The following is an 18979-nucleotide window of genomic DNA, read 5'->3' as shown; positions in this document are numbered from 1 at the left end:
CACCTTCACCACACTATTGTTTTCTTAACAGGGGGAAAGGAAGTGCTTAACTTTCTATCTGCCCAAATTCTTTATTGTTGGACTGTTGTGGCTGGCCTCTGTTACACTGGGAATATGGCAAACGTAAGTAATTTAAAATTCTGCAAATTGTGACTGATTGAAAACAGTTCTCCATGGACAAGCTAGTAGTAAATAATTTCATAAATCTGAGTGCGATCTAGAAATCACTACTTTATCAATATGTTGTGGCTCCCTACAAGGATCACTCTAGTGCTATGTCTCAATTTATTTAAATTTTAGTAGCTGAAGCAACAGTTTGTCTGTAGTTAACTATGACATAGTTTGACCAGACTTTCTGGACTATTTCACCTGCTCAGCTGGTACTGACATGGCTCAAGCTCTGCTCTCTTTACTCAAAACTCTGTTCTTTTGCTTCATTTAGTGGTTCTCCTTTTTTTCCAGTTTGTTGTGTCAACATAAAGGTGTCACTCTTCCCCACCCAGAAAACTTCATCCATTTTAGTACATTAATTGTTTCTATCCTGTTTTAGTCTCAAATGTTTGCCTCTTATTTTATCTCTCAGAAGGGAGATACCTTCTAACCTTCTCCTAGCCATTGTACCTTGTTGAAAGCAGTGCAGTTGCAGGAAATGCTCATGCTGTTAGTAAAATTGCTGTGAGGGAAGGCCTCATGCTGCAGTTTCCTAAGGATAAAATGTAAACACTGAATCCTGAAGACTTGTAGGAATCCTGAAAGTTTGTTGGAATTTACAAGACACACATTTTCTAAGAAACAAGTGGGGACATTAGACATGATCACAATTTAAATCCTCCATATTTTTTCAATTTTAGTTTGCTATATATGGTAAATTGTCGTGACTCCATTGGACTTAACGGCATTGCACCAACTTACACGGCCACACCCTTTTGTTATAAACTCTGCATAGGAACCTTAAACCTTTTCTTTGTGAGTGGGTTTCTTGGTCAGTATGTCTTTTTAACATTCTCTGGAATTGTGCATGTACCCCCTTTTAATTTTGAATCTCTTCTAGCGTGAATGAAGTACATGATCCTACATATCAATACAGGGTTGACACAGGTAATTTCCAGGTAAGTAAAAAATGTCTTCTTGCTGTCCAATTGTCAGGTGCAGTTAGACAATACAAGGAGATGGGGTTTGTTCTTCTATAAAAATCTATAACACAGTTTAGATGTGTTAGATGTACTGGTCAGATGGTCTTACTTTGACTAGAGTACTTTTGTTTTTGCATTAGATCATGCATAGACCATATTGAGATCCATCCCATTGAGAAAAGTAAATTGTCTTGCAGATCTGGAGACTAAACACCACAAGTTTAGTCACAGACTAAACTGACTAAACTGACTGTTTGGATTGAAAGAAAAAAAATTAAGTCTGTTGTTAAGTCAGTTTTGTACATCTTAACTCCTGCCAAGGTCCCCTACCCTAGTAAATTTCAGACTTTCTTGTTTTAAAGGAAAATTTGATGTACGTGGGTCCTTGTATTGTTCTTGGGAGCTGTGTTTTTAGAAAATTACTGAGATTCAGCCAACTCTGAACTCAGTTAACAAAATCTGGCTTCTATTAAGTTTCCTTTCTTTACATTCCCCAAAAACCTACCTGACTGTATTACCATCCTTGTTTCATGAGCCTACTTTCCCTGCATAAATGGACCATTCTGTGTTGTGCTTTTGGGGACTAATGATTTCTATTGATGGAAGAATAGATGAAATCTTATTAAATAATAAAACCTAACACTTTTCTTACAGGGAATGAAAATCTTCTTCCTTGTGGTGGCAACCACATACATTCTCTACCTTTTGTTCCTGATAGTGAGGGCATGCTCAGAACTTCGAAACATGCCTTATGTTGGTAAGGAATATTTCTTTTGATTCTTCCCAGTCAGGCTTGCTTCTCCTAGATGTAGGTGTAAATTCACTGATAACAACTTTTCTTAATCTTTTTCAGATCTCAGGTTGAAATTCTTGACTGCATTAACCTTTGTAGTGCTTGTCATTAGGTAAGGCTTTTCAAAGTACAATTGTCAGTACTGTAACTTTTCTAACCTTTTTTCAGGGCTTTGAATACATTTTGTTGCTAATAAAATAGTCAGTGAAACTGAAGAATGCCTTTTGATATTACTGTGATGGCAAGCATTTCCTAATTTTTTAACCCTTCTTGGGGCTTTTTGAGCCTACTTTATGTTATTTCGATTACCATGGCCGTGCACAAGATTTAGTTCACTTGGCAGAGCTCTTCTGGAGCTTTGTAGGCTTCACTTAGTCAAAGCAGAAGTTAAAACTTAATTTCTTACATTACTGTTAATATCTGTTTTCCCCACACCAAGCTGTTATTTCAAATAGCTGTTGACTATTGGACTGTCTGTAGTGGATGAAATCTAAGGATTTCCTCTTTTCTCAGCTGAGTACTAACTTTTAATCACAAACGAATCATTCTTAATTTAGACCTAGCAAAGCAAATGTATCTTAAAATAAATGGTCAGCATGTTAACATAATTATTCTCTCATACACTCTTCTATCAACCTGCTGTTTCAGTTTTGCAGCCTAAGGACACAGTACATCTATATGCTTTATTTTTTTCCCCACAGCATTGTTATACTGTACCTACGCTTTGGAGCACAAGTTCTACAGGACAACTTTGTTGCTGAGCTGTCAACTCATTATCAGAATTATATCCTTGTGTTGTGATACTGCTCAAGTGGGAATGTTAATCTGTTGTCATGCAGAAGGTACTTTAAAATGATGTACCTAGGACTGTGACCTTTGACTTCTAGGTGGACTCTTGAATCTGAGTCTGTTTTGTTTGAGATTTCCTGTCAGCATTTTGTAATGGCTCTTCGTAAAGGTTATAATCTAGAGAGTCTCAGTCTAGTGTGTCCACTATGGACACAATGAATCACAACTGGTTGTGATACTCTCCAAGAGGAATGAAGACTTAGATATGCATGCCTGGTGCAAATCTATCTAATTTTAATGAGATATTATGGCAAATTTGGCTGTATTTGCTGCCTTAGTTGTTTGCTCTATATTTACCAGTTGTCATGCAGCATACTAAAATATGAGAAATTAATAGTTTTGAAGCCACTGAAAATGCATTTGTGTATTGGTCCAAGTCTACATGTGATACAGGTCACAACAGATAATTTAAGTGCCTTGGGAGAGACTATTTCTGATGTCTGTTGACAACAGGATTATGACCTGTATTCCTGGCCCTGAACCTTGAGATCCTAATTCATTCTACTTTCTGAGAGTGCTTGTGTGACTGCAGCTGGTCTGGCTACTGATCAGCTTAGGTATGAGTTGGGAGGTAGGAGAAAACAATATGTAAAACCTTTAGTACTTACCCAAAACAGTGGCAAGAAGCCATCTTCAGAGTTCTATCCACCTGTAATCCTTTCTCCTTCCTTCTTCATCACTGTGCTAAGGAAGAACTTTTTAAAAAATAAACCAAACCAAACCCACCTGAACATCTAACTTACTCTGCTTTCTTTCAGCATTGAAAGCAGAGCTATTTGACTGATCATGCACTCCACTGCTCAAGAGCAGACTGTACTTGATGTTACTTGTGTTAAAGCTCTGTTTTCAGTGGGAGCTTTACCTTGAAATAGCTTGAGTACATTAGTTGTCACTGAATTTAAAACATGCAGTTTTGTTTAGCCATTCATGCTCTCAGTAAGGTAAACATTCTTTCCATTGAAACAGCCTGTGTATGGGTTGGGTCGTTTCCAAAGTTAATATGTATGGAACTATACTGAGCAATATCCTTGACACTTACTACCAGCAGAATTCTTATCATTTTACGGTTTATTGAACTTTTATCTCTACACATTAGCCTTCGTGTATTCTCCCTCCAAGAATGCACTGTATGGTAAGTGTGAGTCATTGTCTGGCAAATGTGGATGACAAGAGCTGCCATATTAGCAGATGCAGTGCAATGTCTTTGTATTTTGTTTGTCTCATTACTGTTCCGGTTTGCTTTGGGTTAACATAAGCAGAAGCTGCACTCACTGCTCCTGAGCAAATTAGTATTGGAAATATGAAGGAACACATAAAATCTAATCAACTGATTAGCTAGTATGATGTTTGCCTGTAATGCTTTGAGTCACCTTTAAAGTGACTCACAGAGAGCCCTTAAGGAACAACATCACTTCATTTGTACTTCTTTCTAACAAAAGTTAATACATTGGCATGCTGGCAAACTGGACTCTGAAATCAGTAACATGCTGTTGGAAAAGTAGGAGTGAAACTGATCTCTAATATGGGAAGAATTTTGGAGAACTTGCTGTGGGGTGGGCTGCACAGGGCCCATATAAAGTGAGATAAAGGATTGAGTGTCACTTCTGGTTTTTGATTCCTATGTAGAGGATACAGTCTGACTTACATGATGATTATAAAGCATTTCCCTCTCTTAACAGATAGAGATCTTTAAAAAAATATTTGTACTGAGTACATTCTCTGCTTTAAGCGTTCTGTTCAAATACAGAACCAAAGAAGAGCCCAGGTTGGAAGAGACCTGGAAAGATGCTGTGGCCCAGCCTTTCATGGGAAAGGAGGCTAGATGAGATTATCTAGCAGCCTGTCCAATCATATCTTGTATGCTGAGAGCCTGCAGGAGGAAGGCACTGAATAGTGGAGCTGGTCCTTTCTCTAAACTTATTAGAGTTCAGATGGACAGAGTTGTTTCAGGAAAATGCTATTTTTCCATCCAGAATGGAAAAAGAACTGGCTGCACGCAGATAAAGTTGAAAACCGTCTGCTGGGTTACAGAAATACTTGGTCATAGACAGCAGAAGGTAAAAGGCTGCCAGGAAAAAGATGCTATGGCAAATTGCTAGATTGGATTCCACTTGCATGTAACTATGAACTGCAGCTAAGCAGCATAGATTGTGCAAGAAATAAAGGCCTTAAGCTAGAGGGAATTGTCATAAACAGCAATTGGAAAGTACGTGTTTCTTTTCATCTCACCATAAATGTACAAGTCCTTCCTTCATCTCTTACAAGGATAGAAAGTAACTGGATAATCACTGACTTGCAGTCAAGGGATTCCAACTTTGGTCTGCTATATTTGTAGCTTAGAAATAACCAAGAAGGCTGTGCTTTTTAAATATCTATGACATTTCGATTAAGAATAATCAATTTATGTACAGGTTGAAATATGACACAAGAAATTGCACAGGGGAGGAAATGAACTTATCCAACATGGAGAATATCTGTCTAAAAATGAGATAATTATGTTGTCTCCTTAACTCTTAAGAACACTATAATTATGTGGCTGAATGGTAGAGAATTTAAAGGAGAGAATTCCTATTTGGATACAGTGTTGTTGAACTGTGGTTGTGACTGCCTTGGAAGTTGTTGTGTCTGTTGCTACAGTGTTGAGTTAGAACTACAGTAACATATTTAACACACTAAATTAACCCATATTTGTATTTTCCAGAATCACAGTTGAAAGACAATCCTGCTTTTTCTATGCTGAATGATTCAGATGATGATGTGATTTATGGGTAAGATTATAAAATACCTATGGAGAGTTACTTCTGGTGTGTTATTTTTGTAATACTCTTTGACATATTCATTAAGTGAAGGGTTTGTTAGTGAAAGTTTTCTGCCTAAAGAATAGAAATGTAGCCTTTTCTGAGACAGAAATACAATGAGAATGCATGTTTTTTCTTCTTTTTGGTTTCTGAAAGGGATTGCCGTGGCACTAATACAGACAGGTAAGAAAGTATTATGATGCTGGTAGGTCATGGAGTGAAAGCAGCAAGAGCTGTGAAAGGAAAGGGCTTCCTTTTTACACTGGGGAGGACAGCAGGAGTCAGACGGAATTAGCAAAGAGGCGGCTCACATGTAAATGCTTCAGGGAAGGAGAGTGGTGCTTCTTAAGTCTCCAGCACTTACTGAGTTACGAATAATCAAGTCTAGCAAAACTTCCTTGAATTGTGTGCTTTTGTGTAATACGAGAATTATAGTAGCACTTGAAACCCATTCCAATCAGGTGTCTCTGTGCTAGACAGTGAAACACACCCATGATGTTTTCACCTCTTACCAAAGATGCTGAAGTGACTGGAACAGTGAGGATGGGACCAACACTGCACTGACCTGAACAAGTTCATGCTGGGATAGCTTGCCTTTGGTTACTTAGATGAGTAGTGGTAGTGCCAGCTTGCTTCTGTGCAAATCCATGTGAAAAACGGCTTTCACTGGAATAACTTTTATTACGCATTGTCCTCTGGAGAAAAATCGTATGTTGTTCATAGCTCCATAAGGAAGAAAAACAGATACCAGCTTCTTACCCAAGTAACAATTTGATGCCTCAATGTAGTTTAGAACTTTACTGTTTATTTTCAACTTCTATCTGAACACCATGTTCAAAAGTTTCAACATGTGTCTGTTTCATAGGAGTGACTATGAAGAGATGCCCCTTCAGAACGGCCAAGCTATTAGAGCCAAATATAAAGAAGAGTCAGACAGTGATTGATTGAATAGCTTCAATTTAGACAGACTTGTTCATCTGGAGTTCAGCCAATTCTGAAGTTTTCCTAGATGGACAACTTCCTTGGCTTCCTTACAGTCTGCTGTCATCCGAACACCAACTCCCAGGAAGGACATCCTGCTTCTGTTTCTGTTTACAAGGATAAAACTGAGAAAACAAATGCTGTAATGGTTGTGGTGAAAACTGAAGAAACCAAAATTTTTACATGTCTTAAAAAATGCCTGATAGCAGGATGTCTGTGGACTAAAATCTTCATCTATTCCCATTTAAAAGTCTCACAGAGTATATACTGAGTTTCAAATTGCTTCCTTACTGCTTGGTTTTGGTTTTTTCTTTTTTTTTTCTCTTTAGGGTGATGTACAGCATACTGCCATTCATCTGTGGTATTTGCATTAGCTGTTTTGTATATTGTCTACTGCGGTATGAAGTGCCTCATTTCCCTTTCAATTTTCTACCTTAACCTTTTGGGCTGGAGGCAGGGAATGAAGTGGTCTTTTTTTTTTTTTTAAATCAGTGCAAGAAGACACAAGCTTTCTATTCTTCCTTCAAATAAGTGATATAGACTTAAGGCCATTTTAAAAATACATTTCAGTAAGTTTACTGGATTTATAAGTGCAAGATATGGGCAAATAGTCAAGTTGTAGTGAGCCAAGAAAGTCTCAGAGTGCGAAATTATTTGTATAATATATGTTTCATGACATGCTTTACTGCCACAGCAGAAGTGTCTCTACTGGTTTTTTTAAACAGCCCTTTCAAATGGAAGTATTTCAGCAACAACAAATCTCAGAAGGAAGCCAGTACTGGCTTCTTACTGGTCTTGTATGCTGGAGGAGATTGTTACTTGCAGAGAATAGAGTATGAAAGTTTTCTAAGGAATTACAATTTCAAATTTCCAAACATTTCATTTTTAAAGTTCTTTTTTCTACATGAATTTTCCCTTAAGTTGTATTAATAGATAGTTACTCTCTACATGCTAGGAACAATTGTGGTTGCTTGTGTATTGAACGTGCCTGAGAGTCAGCTTGTGAACTTGTTCTATGCACAGTTCAGCTTCTTTGTCATACCAGTCACCACCTGTATGATGGGAACTTTCACTAGCACATTTTGTGATTATCTGTATTCCAGTCTGTGCTGGAACAAAGTTATATGGGAATTAAGTATTCCTTGTACAATGCTGCTGCTTCTCCACTTAGAAGTTGTTTTTCTCCTACACCATTGTTCGGTTCTTTATTTAAGATATTTGTTTGTAACTACTTTTGTTTTCAGATACTTGACTTTTCTAAAAGTATCTCCTTTTTTCATGTATCTGTAACAGAGATTTACTCTTGTAAAATTTCTCTGGCCTGCTGCTGTAGAAGACTCTCAAAAGCACTGTTAATCTACTACAACATGGTGCTGGGTTGCACTAAGGAATTGTGCTCATCATTAAAGTAGCTTAGGCAGAATGGTGCAATGAAATCCTGCTAGACTTGCTGAATCATACTCGAGAAAAAGGAGATTTGTTGTGCTTTAATGCAACAACTGCTCTAGACTGTGCCCATTGCGATAACCTCTTGGTGGCTGTTCAAGATCATGAAGGGGAGACTTCACAAGGCAGCAACTCAGAGAGGACCAAAGGAGCTGCTTTATGTGGTTGTGCCCTTACTATCATAGAATAGTTCAGACTAAATCAGTGCTCTGATAAAGATGTGTCTTGAGACAGTGTGTGTGTGTGTGTGTGTGTGTGTGTGTGTGTGTGAGAGAGAGAAGGAAAACTTTCTAAAATTATGTAGAGCTGTGAAATTTTAGGAGAGTATCTGAAACCTTTTTGTGCCAGGGATCATTTCTTTGTTAGAAGCCAAAGCACTGTTGTATGGCTAAAGCAAGGACATTGCTGGGGAGGAAGAGAAGGTTTTTTCCCTTTAACTTCTTAATTGATATTACTTTAGAAGAATATATAGGAAAACATTAAAGAAGTATTTCAAGTTAGTAGTGATTTTCTTTCCAGTGAACTCTAGTAAAATGTATCCTCAGAACTTTATACAGTATTTTCATAGGGTATGAGAGATGTTCTGTATCCTAAAATTGTAGAGTCCATTCTCATTTTTACTATTCCTGAGATAACTCTCCCTATTTGAATGTGCAGAGTTAGACTTGGGAACCAACTTGGCACTGTTTACATAATCCAAATCCTTTCAAGTTCCATTGCAGTAACAGTGCGTACAGGAAGTAAGTTTTCAAAAACTGATACTTACACGATTCTTATATACTCAGATATTTTTCCTCTGATACTGTTCAATTCTCTCCTGAATTGTTATGAAGAGATAAAATTTGACCAATGTGCAAAGTACACTTAAGTTTCTTATCAGTCTGGTTGTTAACTGGTTGTTACGGTTAACTCTGAAACAGTGCTATGCTTTGGGATTTCATTGACTAAAAAGCTTATTTTTAATCTAACTTGGAGATTATTTTTTCTAAGCTGTTTTCAACCCATTTCTCTTGCTGTTTTGTTTGAATAAACTTCACTATGTAACTACATTTGAAGTGGAAATAGAAAAGCCAAGAATGGGAAATGTGTACTTAAAGTAAGTATCTTACTATGAAAATAGTGAGAAAATAACTTACTGTGGTCATTTTTAGAGATTATATTTAAGCAAGGTTTGCCATGCAAAATAGCCTTCTATTTTGGAAGTGCTACAGTGTTATGGTAGCTTGGTTGAATCACTGTTGCATCAAATTCAATACACAGTAAGATGACAGAAGCAGTGAAGCAGGTGAGGAACTAGTTTTGCTAGCAAGACTCCTCTTATTTCCATGATTGGAAAGCAGAGACAGTATTTGAAGAATATTCCAATATGGATTGTAAACAGCTGAGGAGTAGGTGGCATAAATTCACCTCTGAGTAAAGTATTGAAGTCTCAGGGTCAAACAGAAGAAATCTGTTTAGGAAGCTAGCCTGGCTTTTCTTTTATTTCTGCTAAAGTAGTTATTTCCATCACTACTGCAACTGTACAAAACAAGACAAGTACACGAAAAGGCCCCACAGCATACAGTGATCCTGCTCTAAAGGAGGCATCATCCATCAAGTAACTGCAAGACTTCCATGTACACAATGATTGCAAGGGACTTTTAAGAAATCAATAATTGAGCGCAGGCCAGTCACAGCAACTACTTTCTGTAGTACTTGCTTTACAAACACAAGTTGGTGTTGAAATTGGTGGAAAACTTTCCTAGGACTGGCAAAGAGGAAGCCTTAAGGCTTAACACCAGTGAGAAGCAGGTAGTGCATTGGATCTGTGGTACCAGTACTGGGGAGAATGGTTCCAGCTAGGAAAGACTTTGGTTTTTCTCTGAGCCAAATGACAACAACATTTTATCTATAGTCACCTAATTTCCCCACCCATTTCCTTTTGCTTATGCCAGTAATAACTTCTGCATTACTGTAAAAAATTTTTTAGGAGTTTGTAAATATGTAAAATGAAAATATGGAAAAATTGTGTACCAAAATGGTATAAAAATGTGTAAGATAAATGCTCTGTTTAATGAGAAGCTGTAATAAAATGCTACTTTGAGAAGGTGTGCATGAGGACATGTTAAATATTCAGTGTATCTGTAAGTTGTGCTAATAAGAGCAAATTATCCATTTATGTTGTAAAACTTCATGCTAATGTGGAATATGAAGGAAAACTGAGTATTTTACTTCAAGGAAGTTTCTTGGAACACTTTATGTGCATAATCATTGTTAAATATGTTCATAATAAAGTTTTATATCTTTATATTGTATCCTAGGTTTATTTTCCTTCTACTGAGTTTTACTTCTCATAAACTGTTTTCATGACTTACACATATATTTTCAGTTTACATGCATTTTCTTAAGCATATTTAAATTTGATTAATTGCATAAGGATGGGATCCAAGAGGCTGTGTCATCACAGATGTTTTATATTGTTTGTTGGGGGATTTTTTTATTACCCTGCCTGGAGTTCAAGGTGGAAGGACAGGTTGCTAAGTTTCCTAAATACACCAGCCAGGTTCCATAAGGGACCTGGCATTTTCAAATGGCTCAGTGGCTTTGCAAAGCCTGCTGTGGCCATGCTGGCAGTGAGAATTCTCCTGGTGAATGTTAGTGCCAGTAATAAAAGAAAAGGTTTAGAGATGGTGAAGATGCTGATGTCATTCATCAACTTCTTACAACTCTGTCTTCCAAAAGTCTGCTCATAGCTGGTAGACTGCAGAAGTGATGAGCACATCACTTGCTGTTTGGGGTGACACCATTTCTTGTACAAACTTGAGGACTCGAGACTGAATCTCTGTGCTGAATAAAATGGCCACAAACCTCTGTGCAAAAATGGATATGCACCTTACTCCTGGCTGGAGTATCAGATAGGGTAGTGCTCATTTAGCAGCAGCAGTTAATCCTGGAGCCATTTCCTTAGGTTTTACTTAACACAGGTCAGACTCCTCTGTGGCCATGACAGTAAATGGCTTCCCCCTTCCTCCTCCTCCCCTGCAGACTGGGGCTGCCATGCCCCCCCTTTCTATAGCTGTAATCATGTGCAGAGCCATGGCAATAAGCGGCAGACAAGAAAGACTGACTTTATAATTACCTTGAATGCTCCAGCCCACAATTTGTGGGGGTTTTTTTTAAGGCCAATTAATTACCTAGAACAAGGACTCTGCCAGCTCTTCACCCAAATGCTTTACTTTGGCACTGAGATGAGCTGGCCATCAGCCTCTGGAAAAAGTAATTAAAACTAAGGTGTTTGAAGGTAATGAAAAATTTAAATTGGTTCAGTAGAACACTGAAACGGTAATATGCAATTGCTATGCAATTTTAAAGAAAAGCACTATTTTAATCATGGGAGGGGGACACCAACACCCAAAAATCCACAACCTCTAAACCCCTTTCTGTAGTCCTAAAACTTACATTGGAAGTACTGGTTATTGCTCACATAAAACCATCTATAAAACTGTAGCTACCTTTCTGCAGCTCAATTGTTTTAATGCAGCAAGGGTTTCTCCTGCCATGCAGCCTTTACACTGACAAGCATCTCAAACATTTGGTTTTTTTTTTTTTTGCAGCTCATCATAGGCATCAACAAACAGCAAAGAATCAAGGGATTTGCTATTATTAACATGAACAAAGGACAAGGAATGGATGAATGGCTTGACCAAGAAGCAAACCACTCAAAGTGCACAAAACTTTATTTTACATGTAAATAAATAGCTCAGTAGGTGCTACACTGCCAGCATCATTCTGGTAGGATGGAAAGGAGATAAAGTAGCTAAACTGAAAAATTTCCTTAGCAACTCTAGAGGTCAAAGATTTATTCTTTTCATGACAAGTTTCTCTCTGACCCTGATGACTGTTTTAGGTATGTTATTCAATCTGGTTTTAATATTTTATTTTTACAGGTGTTGTATCATTTCTGACTGAAGACTGAGCCCATACTAAAGCTCTCTCCTACAGCAATGTAAGGTATGTGCTCCTCAGGCTAAGGTACATAACCTGTAGTGCTCACGAGGACATATGTGAGAAAAATGAAGTGGCTTGTCATGAAGGAAATGTGTTTACAGAGCTGTTTTGAAACTGGAATGTCAGCAGAAATACAGAATCCTTACAGCTCTATTAGAAGTCTCAAATCTACCAAGCCCAAAGCTGCTGGTGCATACACCTGTTTTGCCCTCCTGGCAGCAGACATGGATAGGGAGGAAGAGGGTCCAAGCCTTGCCTAGCACAGGGCTTTCCACAGTCTGACTACATTGAGCAGAGTTATCACAGAGCACATAACACTATGACAAACAAATCCTCTCCTGTCATTTGAATTTGCAGTATTACATCTTCCCAGCTCGTGGAATCATATTGCTACATTAGCAATCATCTCTCTCCTAAACAGCTCTAGCTGAGAGCCAGATTCTGAAAACATTAGACAGGGCTTCCTACAAAGAAGCAAATCACAGATTGCTCAGACTGACTCCAGCCCAGGGATACTTTCCCACATGGGTTTGTAATTCTTTCAGCTTCATTAGCAGTGAGCTACTGCTTGCAGAAGCAGCACAGCCATTTGCAGAGGTTTTCTGAAATTCATAGCATGCTCCCCTTTCTTTAATTAGCAGACAAAACAGTACCCAAGCCTATGCTGAAAACTTGTTTTACTTGTTATTCTTCTGCAACTTTACACTAGAAGACAAGAGACTTACTCATATTTAGTCACATCACCTCAAGGCGGTTTTTCCCTTTCAGAAAGGATCATGTTTCATCAACTGCCAGAACTCATCTCCCTCACCATCAGCAAAATTAACATGGACTGTAGCAAGTAAGTTCAAGACCTACTTAACACATATAACTGGCTGCAGACCAGGTGTAGCTTGCTGAGCACTTCCAGAATGTGAAAAATTTCTTATCTTTGTTAAATGAAAATTTTATGCCCTAAATACCACACAAAAAGATTAAACAGGTCCCAAAAATGCAGCCAAGTTGCTTTTTGATAAGCATATTTCTTGCAACTTTGTAGTGACTTTGGCAAAATTATGAAAGCACTTTGTTTTGCGGTATGCACCTCGACTATCTTGAAGAGAAGTGAAAAAACTGAAACTTTTTCCCCAATAACAGAAGATTTAAGTTTAAATGAATCACACCAACGGTTATGAATTTCAATAATTTAATGATAACCAAAAGTACAAAGTGTGAAAGTCAGTGTCTCATTTATATTGGTCTTAGAAAAGAAATCTAGAGAAAGTGTTTACACTGCAGCAGATTTCAGTATTAGCACCTTGAAGAGAAGTTTTGAAGTAATAGAAAAGTATAGCAAATACTGGTATGGTACTAGGTACAAACATAAAACATGTAACAGCATATTTTCAAATTTCTACCTTTGAAGAAAAGTTATTTTAAAAATGCATTAAAAACAAGTTGTTCAGGTATTCACAGTTTGAGTGGAGATGGAATCAAGTGCAGGAATAGAAAAGAGAAGAATGAATGATTTCAAGGCAATTATAATGCAAGTCCAAAGGCACTGACAATACAGTACATGGTCTTATTCTCCCATCTCACGGTGCAGGTTCCTGCAAATACAAAAAAGGGGTTCAGAAACAGAAGGAAGTTACAGTGATTAGATGCATGCCCCTATATGCATTTTTATACTTGCTTCCTTTAAGAATCTTAAGAATGAAGCTTTCAGAACAGTCAAGCATTTCATATGTAGCCCAGTTAGCATCACAGCCAGATAATACCAAAATATACCAAAAATACCAAATACAAAAAAATACCAAACAGTATGCTATTACTCCAAAACTACAGCACTTGGGGGAAATAAAAGTATGCTGCCTAGTGTTAAAGAGACTGGCATTAAGCTGCAAGTTGGAAAATCCAAGAGTTGTGTTCCTTACCATCACTGGAGTTGTCCCAGAAGCAAGAGCTTGCTGTATGTAGCCCAGCACCATTCTTTTGCATAATCACACAAGTCACTGTTAGTCAGTAGAGAAGCTTTGATTAATTTCTCGCTAACATTAACATTTAGCTCCATTTTTGCTCAGCTTAGCACACACACACACACGTAAATATGAATGCTTGTGAGCAGTTTACAGACAAGGTTCTTCCTAAGATCCTCCCCCACCCCCCACCTATCGGTGCACTTGACTGTCCCAGCTTTCACAGAGAAGGGGAAGCTGAGCTCACCGATGTACTTGAAGGGCTTCCCCAGCTTTGTGAGCTGGCTCAGGGTTTGTTCCACCACGCTTGTTGTCCACTGGTTCACTTTGCTGTGCTGGTAGGCATTGCCACCGATAGCACCCTCGATGGCCTGGGGGGGACAAACAGGTAAAGGAGCTGCACTGCTGTCAACTGCAAGGCACCCATTAACCTTCTTCAACATGGACCCCATACCATAGAAAAATCCTAAATACTGCTGGTCCACACTGGCTGTGGGAAGTGTTTTCAATTATTAAAAACATGCAGGTCAGAGTCTGAGCCAGGCATAGGGGAAATCACCACAGATCCCATGCTCTGTTCATTTTGTGATATTTAGATTATTTGTAATGTCATACAGCCAGAGTTATGAAAAGGGTCCTGCATTTAAACAGTCCTGAAGAGAATTTTAAAAGGCACAATAGTACAATAGCTCATTCACACATATTCTTCGACAGAAATGAAATTCAGATTTTTGAGCAGAATTGGTTTTGGGAAACAAACCCCCAGATTAAAACAAAAGACCCAGGTAGTACTGGTTACTAACAGAGCAGAAGCCTCCAGCCGAATAATCCATTTTACTTATGAGGATAGTTTCCCCTTTAAGATAGCAATAAAAGTATGTTAAAGTTACATGTTTTTCATTGGCACATTTTTTCATCACAGAAATTATTTAAAAAATAACCACAAAATTATTCTGAATTTGGAAGAGACAGGAGCATGTATTAAGGCATGTGTATTCAATTTACAGAGTCTGACCAAAACAGTTATTTTGCAACAAGAAAAAGATTATACTAGTTTACAAGAGGAATTCCAAATCCCACTGGAAATTTTCTAGACAGAAAATTCAAGTTTCTTAGCAACAAGAGTAGTTCAGTCATTCCAAACAAACAAGAACTCACTTTGGAGAAGGGCATCTTGAAAGAACACAGTTACATGCATATGCAATCTATAAAACACTCCTGTATTTTACTAAAATACAAAATCTATTTCTATGGGGTTTACCATAAAATATCCCCCTAGAAATTCTAATAGGGATGCACTGCAACCAGAGAGGGGTGTATGAAATTACTTTAAATGTGTCTTGGATTTGCAATATAAATCGCAGCTAAAGCTTGGTATCATTTCCACTGAAGTCCACACACTGGTTAAATCAACATTTAGCTGTACGTTGAGAGCAACCTATCTAGAAATCTATTACGTATCAGTTATCGTATTTTACTGAATGCCTTTCAGTACACAGCAGACAACATCTGAAATTTCACATCAACAAAGGGAAAATGTTTAAATTACCTCTTTAATGATGCTACTGACTTCATCAACAACAAAGGCAGTCTACAAGAGAAAAAGTAGAATTTTAAATAATCAGTGGACACATTCTTCTGTTTATGATGTTCAAGCTCTCTTAAGAATATGCACTCAAAATTTAATTTATGCTTGTCAGATTTCTGGCAAGTCAGAAGATACCAAGTCTGCCTTCATTTGCATATATACATACTCAGGCTCCTTCTGCCCAGTCAAGTTAACCTTCTTAGAAATGTAACAAAAAGTAAGAAATGAACTAGTATTGGCTGGCCTTTTGAGTCAAGAAAGCTTCCCAATTTTAACTTGGAAGCATTAATAGCATGTATAGCACTTGTGTACATATATATTCCCCTTTCCCAGCAAGCACTAATGTCCGCACATCACAGTGGGCTCACGGAGATAACCTCAGCTTGCAGTTAAATGGAACCGACATCTCCAGGGCATCGATGTGGACAAAATATCAATTCAGAGCTGAAGGAAAAACTGTCATGACAATCTCAGCTGGGGATAAGAATAAAGCTGCCCCTTGGAAATCAAAGGGGAAATGTAGCTAGCTGACCTTCAGCCTTCAGGGAACACAGATTAAGCACGTGGAATCAAGAGAGAGAATGCCCCAACATCCACTAATCCCAAAACTCCCAACCATTTACATGTATGGTTAATAGTTTACATTTTCTTGTTTTATTCCCTCTGCTCCTGCTGCCTCCCATGTCAGGGGGTTAGAACAAGCTGCTCCCACTGCTGGGGTGGCCACTCAGGGCCAGAGAGCACTGACAGGGGGAGCCCCACGAGGTGCAGCAGCAAGTCAGGCACCACCCTGTCACTGCTGGTGTCTCAGAGTCTCACCTCACAAACTAGGACAGAAGAAGAGCATGTAAAGGCAAACTGATTAATTTCAAAAGACCAAATAAGAATGCAAGAATGAACCTAACCAGGTGTATGTTGACTGGGTTTTCACTGAGAGGTCAGTCAGCTTCCCCAGCTGACAAAAATGAACAATAGCATAATTCATGTGTGCAGGCAGGATGCAGTGACACCTGCTCAGGAGAACTTCAACATCACATTCATAAACCTTTGGCCAGAAGGTCAACAGTCTAGCCAGCTTCAGTGACATGTGACATTCAGAAAAATGAAAGCAACTGATCATTCTCTGTGACAGAAGAAACAGCACACCCTGGGAGACATACTGGGCAATTCCTTTTCTATACCTATTTGGAGGCACCAACTTGCTTGCAAAATTCAACATTTTTAAAAGCTTTTATGTGCTGTGGCACATTGCCTTTTACTTTCACCTTCTTGACTTTAATTTTAACATGCTTCGCTTATTTTCATGGTACTACCTTTTACAGGTGCATACATTTTAAGGTGCACCCATGTATTTAACAAAACAAGGGCTACAGTTACCAAAAAACATTCTCCCACAGAGCTTAAGTTAAGAATATGCATTCCAGACATGCTATGCTGGCAGACATGAAGACTGCTGTCAAGCAAGAAGATAAACCACATACAGTTTTATTCTTCATGAAGTCTGCTCAGAAATGCCTTTGAGTGAGTACAAACATGGTTCACACCAAAGTAAAATGACTTAAAGTCAACCCAGGTTCTCAAAGGTGTTTCGATATCTAATTTGTACTGAAACAATAAAGAGATTTGAGAATTATCTTCTAGGGCTGCTGTTACTTTTCAACCTTCTTCCTTTTTTGGAATGAAAAAAATGAACACAAATTCCTGATATCCAGATTTGGGATATATGTGCTGTAACTGAACTATGAAATAATACAACACTACCCGTTTTATCATTATGTCATCTTTTAATAAGATGGCATAAAAACTTTTTTTGGGGGGGAAAAATAGTCGGTTACTTTACAGCTTCCCTGTGGTACCTCTCTGGCACAAAGCAAGCAGACAATGTTTCCAACACCTTGTATAAAAGGGGTGCTCCCAAGGCAACATATGCCAACTGCAGAGCAGTACTAGTCTTTAGTAATTCTGAAGACGTTTTTGAAAACAGCTGTAAAAATTACGTTCGAGCATGTTAATTGCGTATTTAAAAAAAAAAAAATTGTCTGTGACCCTAACACAGGCCAGGCCCGGCCATCAGGACGAGGCTTTTAGAACAGGACAAGCCTGACACACCTTCGCCCCTCTCGCTGCTTCGCTATTGTCTCACCCAGTCACATCGCGGCCGTGCAACAGTGTCACAGCTCACAGACACTGTCCCTCTGCAAAAGCAGCACTGGCTGCTTCCTCCTTAGCGGGGGGACATCAGGGGGTCATTCGGCACGATAACTGATTGAGACCCTTGATTTATCGCACTCGGTATCTTGTGAACGGGGTGTGACGCCCCATCAGTGCGCCTGCAGCACGCAGACCAGAGGCTTGGACTCCTCTTTCCGCACAGCAACAGCTTGCTCGAGTCTTCCCCTGACCTCAGCAGCGCCGGCCACCCTCCCACCACGGCGCTCGGCTCCTCCGGCGGGGGCAGCCCGAAGCCGCGACACCACACCCCTCACGCCTTTCCCCCGAGGGACCTGCAGCGGCAGGAGTAGAAGCCAGGGTCGAGGAGCCCAGGGAACACCCGGACAAGGGGCCAGCTCCCGGAGGGCAGCAGAACAAAGGCTGGGTCCGTCTCCCGCCCGTGCCCAGGACACACGGCTCCACCCTGGGGGAGGGCGACAGGGATGGCGGCGGGGGACGCCGAGGGGTGAGGTCCGGGGCGGACGGGCACCGCCTGAGACCCTCCGCCGGCCCTGAACGGCGACGCCAGGCGGGAAGCTGTGCTCCCCCTGCCCCCCGTCCCGTTACCTCCTCTCCCGTCTGGAATTCGTCCATGTTCCCGGCGGAGCCGCTCGCGCCGCCACCGACCCCCAGCACCGCCCCCGCGCCGCTGAGCCCCTCGCCGGCAGCCGCCCGCACTGCGCCTGCGCGTCAGCGCCAGCGCCCGCCGGGGCTGGGCTCGGCCCGGCGCCCTCCAAGATGGCGCGGTTCCCGTAGCGACAGCGGCCCGCAGCCGGGCGGGAGATGGCGCTCCAGGGGGCCGCTGCCGTGGTGGTGTTAAACATCCCAAAGCCTGTGGCTGAGAGAGGCCGCGGGCTGCTTGTCACGGCTGTGCTTTTCATGCGGATAGCTTGGCATTCGGGTTCAGCTACCCAAGAGGTCCTTCCCTGCTTCCCAAGGAGGGAAGGAGAATCTGCATCTTGTTTCTGGAAACAGCTTGAAAAGAAGGCCTGCCTATGTCACAAACTGAAAAACATGGAAAAAACTCTCCCTGTCTTTTCATTATATTTCCCCCCACCTCAGCCGGAGGGAAGTGACAAGGCAGATTTGGTTGGCATCTGGCATCCAGATAGGGTCAACCCACCACAGAAGAAAATCTGAATTCTTACAGTTCTAAGCAGATCACATGATTTTTAGCAGACATAGTAAGAAATTAAAGGGCACACTTGTCACAGTTCCTGGATGTCGTGTGTGTGCAG

At 40.0% G+C, this 18979-nt stretch overlaps 2 protein-coding genes across 8 annotated transcripts in view; one reads left to right on the top strand and one right to left on the bottom strand.

The window, feature by feature from the left end:
* The window catches only part of TMEM181 (transmembrane protein 181), a 28840-nt gene extending 18546 nt beyond the window's left edge, over positions 1-10294 (top strand). For all 7 annotated transcript variants that reach the window (XM_069010578.1, XM_069010575.1, XM_069010577.1 and 4 more), the window contains 8 exons: positions 32-123; positions 1052-1109; positions 1788-1890; positions 1987-2038; positions 2628-2710; positions 3818-3907; positions 5477-5543; positions 6439-10294. In XM_069010578.1, coding sequence (XP_068866679.1) covers positions 32-123; positions 1052-1109; positions 1788-1890; positions 1987-2038; positions 2628-2710; positions 3818-3907; positions 5477-5543; positions 6439-6517 — 624 coding nt within the window. In that variant the 3' untranslated portion in view covers positions 6518-10294. The remainder of the gene's footprint in view (positions 1-31; positions 124-1051; positions 1110-1787; positions 1891-1986; positions 2039-2627; positions 2711-3817; positions 3908-5476; positions 5544-6438) is intronic.
* A 2862-nt stretch (positions 10295-13156) lies between these two features.
* On the bottom strand, positions 13157-18434 carry DYNLT1 (dynein light chain Tctex-type 1). The gene is made up of 5 exons (XM_069010574.1): positions 18309-18434; positions 15492-15533; positions 14190-14313; positions 13901-13978; positions 13157-13576 (listed from the first exon to the last, which is right to left on the bottom strand). The coding sequence occupies exons 1-5, from the start codon at positions 18333-18335 to the stop codon at positions 13506-13508; spliced, it is 342 nt and encodes a 113-aa protein (XP_068866675.1). The 5' UTR covers positions 18336-18434; the 3' UTR covers positions 13157-13505.
* Positions 18435-18979: the final 545 nt, after the last annotated feature.

This window comes from Aphelocoma coerulescens, chromosome 3 (genome assembly GCF_041296385.1).
Source record: "Aphelocoma coerulescens isolate FSJ_1873_10779 chromosome 3, UR_Acoe_1.0, whole genome shotgun sequence".
In the NCBI taxonomy this organism is placed as follows: domain Eukaryota; kingdom Metazoa; phylum Chordata; class Aves; order Passeriformes; family Corvidae; genus Aphelocoma; species Aphelocoma coerulescens.
This window is presented reverse-complemented; position numbering and strand designations above follow the sequence as displayed.

What these genes read in the sequence shown, in the direction of transcription:
- DYNLT1 (XM_069010574.1), bottom strand. Translation starts at nt 18,335, where the DNA reads ATGGACGAATTCCAGACGGGAGAGGAG. An exon ending in AATTCCAGACGGGAGAGGAG is followed by an intron (nt 15,534 to 18,308) that starts GTAACGGGACGG and finishes TTTCTCTTGTAG; the next exon opens with ACTGCCTTTGTTGTTGATGA. An exon ending in CTGGGACAACTCCAGTGATG is followed by an intron (nt 13,577 to 13,900) that starts GTAAGGAACACA and finishes TTGTATTTGCAG; the next exon opens with GAACCTGCACCGTGAGATGG.